Below are 7255 nucleotides of genomic sequence, written 5' to 3' on the forward strand. Positions count from 1 at the left end.
CATATTGCCAATTAACCGGGTCGCCTATATGAGTCGGCCGGTCGTAGGACCAAACGTCGGGAGACCGGCCGACCACACCGCTAATTAACCAAGATTAGGATCAAGATTAAGGTAAGTAGTTGGTAAAAGCTATTGGGCTGAATTTGGGCCGTGATTAACTTTTCACTAATCCCAAGCCCATAGAAAAAACTATAAATACAGATCCAGGGTGAGTGGTAGATAGGCTGCATTTACTGCACATTTATTACTGTTCTATTGAAAAACGCCATTGCTCTCGAACTGACTTTGGCATCGGAGAATCTTTGACAGGTCTCCCACCCGCACACAAAGGAGTGAAACGAGGAGTAAGGAGCGAAACCGGACGATTGAGAGTCGAGAAGAGGAGGACGTGAAGGTATTATTCGACTCAGCCCTCACAACCGAAACATTTGGCGCCCACCGTGGGGATGAGTTGCTTTTTAAACCCAATGGTGACCACGAGAAACATGAGCAAGGACGACCCAATTGAGATGATCATAATGTTACAGTAGAAGATGGACGAGATGCAGCAGCGCCATGAGGACGAGCTCGCGGCCGTTAAGGCCGAGTGTGAGGCACGGGTAGCTCGAGAGATCGCTGGAAAGGAAGGTGAGGAGGAACGGGCGTAAGAGAAGGGAAAGGTCGTCGCGGAGGATCAGACTGAGCACAATAGCGGACGCGATAAAACCTGGAAGCCGACGGAGTCCGAGGTCGAAGGGAGTAAAGCCAAATCAATACACGCGGAGAGCGCCGCGGGGGATAGACGGATGGTGGTCAAGCCTGAGCCTTCGTCCACACTATTACTCCCATTTGTCCAAGAAATCATGGATGTTCAGATATCCGAACAATTCGTTCCGCCACAATTCAAGACGTATGACGGGACCACGGATCCCGAGGCACACATCAAAACTTTCTTGAACGCGATGGCGTTCAGGACAGGCAATGACGCTATCTGGTGTCGGGCATTTTCGTTATCATTGGAAGGAGAAGCACTTGAATGGTTCAACTCTCTCCCCCCCCCAATTTGCTGCTAACAACGCCTGTTCAACCGGCAGTTTTCCGCTAACTTCGCCGGCTTACAACGCCTGTTCAACCGGCAGTTTGCCGCTAACAGCACTCAGGACCTGACGGTTTTCGAGTTAGTCACCCTGAAGCAGGGCAAGGAAGAAATGCTGATAGCGTTTATGGATCGATATAAAAAGACCGTGCGGCGAGTGAAAGTATTGAGCCCAGAGCTTGCCCTACATTACATCCTCCCCGCCCTCAAGCCAGGACCGTTTAAGGACAGCGTCTGTCGACGGTCCCCCAAAACTATGGAAGAGTTGAGGGAGCGGGCGGCGAACGAAATCAGGGTGGAAGAGATGAAGTTGTCGTACAAAAAGGAAAGTCAAGAGCATAGGGGGGAAAGGGCGGACGGGGGAAAATCGGGCGCTTCGGTAGGAAAACTAGGCGGCCTCAAATAGAAGGAACCGCGACGAGGACCCCGCTTCCAGCAATACACCCCCTTGAACGCCCCTAGTTAGAAGATCCTCCGGGAGGCGCTAAGTGAGGATTTGCTTCAGAACCCATGAAGCGGCCTACTCCGTCAGGCGCGGACGGAAGCAAACACTACACATATGACAAGAACATGGGTCATACCACCGAAGAGTGTGTGACCCTAAAAGACAAAATTGAAGAGCTAATCCGGGTGGGACAACTCAAAAAATATGTTCGAGTTGACCGTCCTAAGGCACCCGCAGAGCGACCCAACCCGCGGAAAGCATATAGACACGACAGGTCTAGAAACGATCGGACCGATCGCCCGCGCTCGGAACGACGACGAAGCAGAAGCCGCAGTAAAAACCGCGATCGTCCTCTGCGAGGACACATTAACACCATTTCAGGAGGCTTCGCGGGGGGAGGGTAATCTTCGTCCGCCCGAAAACGTCACGTGCGGGCTCTGTAGTCCGTTCACTCGATGGACAAGCCTCGTCGCACGATGCTGCCTATCACGTTTTTGGACGACGACTCCCATGCCCCTGACCCCGACCAAGAAGATCTGATGGTGATAACGGCAGAGATCACCCGATATGGTGTCAGCAAAGTCCTGGTGGATCAGAGAAGTTTGGTGAACATCCTCTACTAGAAAACCTTCCAGCAGATGGATATATCCGAGGACCTCATCGTGCCTTATAACGGGTAAATAGTAGGCTTCGCGGGTGAGAGGGTCGACACCCGAGGATATGTGGAGTTGCGCAAAAGATTGGGGACCGGGCGGTCTAGCGAGGAGAAGAGGGTCTGGTATTTGCTGGTAGAAGCCAACACCTCATACAACGTGTTGCTTGGCCGGTCGTGCCTCAATGCCTTTGGGGCGATCGTTTCCACTCCCCACCTCACTGTGAAGTACCCCTCGGAGAAGGGAACCATATGCATCGTCCGAGCGGATCAAAAGACAGCCAGGGAGTGCTACGCCGCAGGACTCAAGCTTTACACCCGACAAGCAAAGAGGAGAGCGACCGGTTCCGAAGTAGCCATGGCCGACCTTGATCCAAGGACGAACACGGAGGACCGACTGGAACGTATAGAAGAAACGCAACCCGTCCTAATAGGGAAGGACCCCTCCCAAACTACCACCATGGCGAGGGGCTTGCAGCCCGAGGTAGAAGAGGAGCTTAGGGCGCTCCTGTGGAAAAACCGAGACTTGTTCGCGTGGACAGCGGCCGACATGCCGGGGATCCACCCCTCGGTCATGTCCCATAAATTGACGTTGTTCAAGGAAGCCCGCCCGATACCACAGAAAAAGCGACGAATGAGCGAGGAGAAGAAGAAAGTCGTCGAAGAAGAGGTGGGTAAACTAAAAGAGGCAGGTTTTGTCAGGGAGGTTACCTACACCACATTGCTAGCCAACGTGGTGATGGTAAAAAAGGCCAGCGGAAAGTGGCGCATGTGCACCGACTACACCGACCTGAATAAGGCCTGTCCAAAGGACTTCGGTCATCGTATGTTGAGCTTCGTAGACGCTTACACGGGGTACAACCAAATTCCGATGTACGGGCTAGACCGGGAGAAGACGACCTTCATCACTGAGAGGGCGAACTTCTGTTATGAAGTAATGCTTTTCGGCTTGAAGAACTCTGGGGCCACCTATCAGCAGTTGATGGATAGGATCTTCAGGGAACAAATCAGCTGGTGTATGGACGTTTACGTGGACGACATGGTCGTCCGCTTGGTGGACGGTGTGGGTCACATACGGGACTTGGAGGAGGTCTTTCGCCAAGTCAGAAAGTTCGGGATGCGGCTGAACCCGACCAAATGCACGTTCGGAGTAGCAGTACTATGGGCCTACCGATGCGCGCCCCATGGAACGATCGGAGAAACCCCTTTTAACCTGACGTACGACACTGACGCCATGTTGCCAGTCAAACTAGGGGAGCCCTCGTTACGACATCAAGTAGAGGACCTATAGCTGAACGAACAAGAACTGCGAATCGAGTTAGATTCTCTGGACGAACAAAGGGACCGGGCGGCATTAAGAGCCGAAGCACGCAAACACATGGTGGAAAGAAAGTATAACTCCAAAGTTCGACCGAGGAGCTTTCAGGAGGGCAACTTGGTATGGAGAAAGGTTGGAGAGGCTCGCCAAGTGACCACTTACGGCAAATTGGCGGCAAAATGGGAGGGACCTTTCCGAGTGATAGAAGCACTGGGAAATGGAGCGGACTACAACACGCAGACGGACGGCCAATTCCAAACACTTGGAACGCCACACATTTAAAGTTTTATTTCAGTTGAATTACTTTTAGAAATTGTATACTCATTTTCAACGATTAATGAAATGGTAGGGCGTCCGTCTTCTCTCACGATTAATTTCAATAGACACGAGAAAATCACATCCACAAAGACCAAGTTGATGAACGGAGAGTTCCCCCGGGAACCACTGTCAACTTGGCCGGACGATGAACAGAGAGTTCTTTCTGAAGAACCACTACCGTCTGAGCATCCAAAAAGTCCAAGTTGATGAACGGAGAGTTCCCCCGGGAACCACTGTCAACTTGGCCGGATAGTGAACAGAGAGTTCTTTCCAAAGAACCACTATCGTCCGAGCATCCAAAAGGTCCAAGTTGATGAACGGAGAGTTCCCCCGGGAACCACTGTCAATTTGGCCGGACGGTGAACAGAGAGTTCTTTCTGAAGATCCACTACCGTCCGAGCATCCAAAAAGTCCAAGTTGATGAACGGAGAGTTCCTCCGGGAACCACTGTCAACTTGGCCGGACGTTGAATGGAGAGTTCTTTCCGAAGAACCACTGTCGTCCGAGCATCCAAAAGGTCCAAGTTGAAGAACGGAGAGTTCCCCGGGAACCACTATCAACTTGGCCAGACGGTGAACGGAGAAATCTTTCCGAAGAATCACTGCCGTCCGAGCATCTAAAAAGACCAAGTTCATGAACGGAGAGTTTCCCCAGGAACCACTGTCAACGTGGCCGAACGGTGAACGGAGCAAAATGCGAAAATAAATCAATAGCAAAACGCGGAAATAAAATCAACCGAATAAATGAAGAGATTGTATTCATTAGCAAAGGCACCAAAATCGCCATCAGTAACAAAAGGACGACCCGGCCAACATCCCGACAATTCAAAATGTTGGACGGGCGGCCTCAAAAGTACATCAAAAAATCTAAACAAAAAACCCTAAAAAGCAAAAAGTAGAGGCAATCAATTATCGCCGTCGTCCGCCTCTTCATCTTCATCTTCGACCTCCACCGCCTCGTCAGCTACCACGGCACCGGAGGGCCCTTCAGTCTCCGGCCCCTCGTCATCAGCCATGGTGTTGAGATCGACCAAGACGCCATCAAAGACGTCTTTCTCAATGTCAAAACCCAAGGCAAAGGGTTCATGTACACCAGCAAGGACAGACGCCTGACGAAGGGCCTTCTTGAAGCCCTCCTCGTGCTCGAAGACGATACCCGCCTCTAATTCGGATATCTTCTCCTTTGCCTTAGCGAGATCGTCGGTAAGAGCTCGATTTGACCGAAGAAGCCCGTTCTCAAAGCTTCTCTATCGAGAGACTGTCGCCTTTAGTTGGCTGCACTCTTCTAGGAGCCGTTCATGATCGTTTCGGGAGACGGCCAGGCGGTCACTTGCATCAGCCGACTCCCTCTTGGCCTTCTCTAGGTCGGTCTCCAACAGTTCGATCCTCTTATCATAGTCGTCGTGGGTCAGGATCAACTGTTTCATGGCCGATTGGAGGGAGGCGAAGTTCTTCTTCTCGGCGACGTCCACCCCCCGGCGATCGGCGAACTCCTTCAGATACCAGGCGAGGGAGGCCGCCCGGGTGGACATCTCCAACATAGCGTTGGTTAATTCCACTTCAGAAAGCGGCTCGATAAGAGCCCGCTGAGAGGAACTCATATGGAATTTTGTCCGGTCACTCATGTTGAATGCCGGACTAAATATCCCGCCCGGTAGTGGCGGCGAGGGAACCTTCTCCTTTCCCTTGCGGGCTTTCTTCGTCGCCGACCGAGACGAAGAAGCTTCCTTATCCTTGTGACCCTCGCCTACAAGGTCTTTCCTTTTTCGCACCAGGGGGCAGTAGAGGCAGTGGCCGCCTTAGAAGACGGATCCACAAACACAGCACCAAGGCTTGGGACGGGATCTGTAACAGGCGCCCGGCCTACGGGAACAGGTCCCCAGTCGCTTCGAGAGGGACCGGTTGTGGCTCCACACCGGATACCGAGGGCATCCGGCTCGTTGAAGAAGATCGCCTCATGAAAGGAGGGCGAGGAGCGGTCGGTGCCCCCTTTGCCCGGGCTGACGATGAACTGGCCCCGACTCTCGTCCTGGAGGCCATAAAGTTAGATTCACGGGGGGCAGGAGCAGTCATGAGATCTGGAAAAAAACAAAAAAACACAGATATGTTAAGGTCGACATACTAAAGAAAAATGAACTCAACATAATAATACCATACCGAATGCCTTTCGTTCACAATCCTCATGACGAAGGCATTCAACCTAACACTCCTACGGGGAACGCTTTTATTTTCAAGGGTACCCTTGTCCAGTAAAAAGGGAACAAGGGATTCCCTGCAAAGTCATGGAACTCATGACGACCGGAAGCATCGATGATGATCTTGAAGTAGTGATGCTTGAAGTTCTTGAACGAGTCGGAGTACGGACGGAAGAGTGTCCTATCCCGAACAGAAGTTAGAGACACCCAACCGCCTTTAGGGGGCTGACGGACCTCGAAGTAGTGGAAGAAGACGGGGATTGTCGGAGTAGCACCCACGGCCGGGCACATTGCCAAAAATGCTTGCATGGCCGCCCAGGAGTTGGGATGCAGCTGTGCCGGGGCTATGTTGGCTTCCCGAAGGACGGCCATCTGAAACTCCGTAAAGGGCACCCAGACGAAGAATTGAGCAAAAACATTGGCATACATATAGAAGAAGTCGTTCGGGCTCGACCTCTTCCCGTAGTAAACTCTTTCGTTCCTCATGCTAACCCCCGCTCGGACTTACCTAGCATCCTCCACGTCTCGGACGATGTGAAGACGGTTGACCTTCCAGGCCAGTAAGTCGCGGGTACCGTATGCTGAAGCAAACAGACTGGCACCATAAGGAGCCCAGTCGTATTCTGTCACCATAGTTCCATCACTCTCCGGCTCAAATAGGGGGCCGTCGATGCGAATGCCACCCTTGAGCAAAAAGATGGGAATTCCGTTGATGATCCGACCGTCCGCCACGCCCGGAGAGCTAGGCTCCCGTCCAGAAGACCGGACGGTCTCCTCCAGAAATGACGACGACACCGAACTCAGAGAAGCACCGCGCTCACCATCACGTCTCGCCGAACTCCTCCCGACTCCGCCCGACAATTCAGAAGAAGAATCAATATGGACAGCAGTCATTTATTATCTGAGGGAAAAAGAATACCGAGCTTGAAGAAAAACGGAGAAAGTGAAAATGACAGCACCCCCTCTCCCTATTTATAGAAAAATTTCTGTAACCGTCAAACACATCTGCGCCGTCGAAGGCTAGCACGATCAACAATCCAGATGCGAGGCCGCTTCAACTTCCACCACTACAGACGCGACATGTGTATTTCCCGCCCAAATCCAAATTCGAAAAATCGAGATCCCAAAGCCCGTGGGATCTGGCCCAATACCAGTCCATTAACCCTCGCTACCCCACAATCAGGGTAAACACCGCGCTCAAAACCCTACGTACACTGCGTATACTAGGGCTTGGGGGGCTTGTGTACTAGTAG

General features: G+C 52.1%; 2 protein-coding genes across 2 annotated transcripts; both read left to right on the top strand.

Annotated features, from left to right (window-relative positions):
* The first annotated feature begins 1585 nt into the window (after positions 1-1585).
* LOC108327298 (uncharacterized) lies at positions 1586-1924 on the top strand. The gene has a single exon (XM_017561017.1). The coding sequence runs from the start codon at positions 1586-1588 to the stop codon at positions 1922-1924; it is 339 nt and encodes a 112-aa protein (XP_017416506.1).
* Positions 1925-1975: 51 nt separating this feature from the next.
* LOC108327297 (uncharacterized) lies at positions 1976-3463 on the top strand. Its single transcript, XM_017561016.1, has 2 exons — positions 1976-2120; positions 2208-3463. Exons 1-2 carry the CDS (start codon positions 1976-1978, stop codon positions 3461-3463), a joined length of 1401 nt encoding a protein of 466 aa, XP_017416505.1.
* The last annotated feature ends 3792 nt before the right edge of the window (positions 3464-7255 follow it).

This window comes from Vigna angularis, chromosome 2 (assembly GCF_016808095.1).
Source record: "Vigna angularis cultivar LongXiaoDou No.4 chromosome 2, ASM1680809v1, whole genome shotgun sequence".
Taxonomy (NCBI): Eukaryota; Viridiplantae; Streptophyta; class Magnoliopsida; order Fabales; family Fabaceae; genus Vigna; species Vigna angularis.

Excerpts from the sequence above, each read along its gene's own strand:
- LOC108327298 (XM_017561017.1), top strand. The coding sequence starts at position 1,586 with ATGAAGCGGCCTACTCCGTCAGGCGCGGACGGAAGCAAACACTACACA.
- LOC108327297 (XM_017561016.1), top strand. The coding sequence starts at position 1,976 with ATGGACAAGCCTCGTCGCACGATGCTGCCTATCACGTTTTTGGACGAC. Across the intron at positions 2,121-2,207 it reads AGTCCTGGTGGATCAGAGAA|GCTTCGCGGGTGAGAGGGTC; the intron begins GTTTGGTGAACA and ends GGTAAATAGTAG.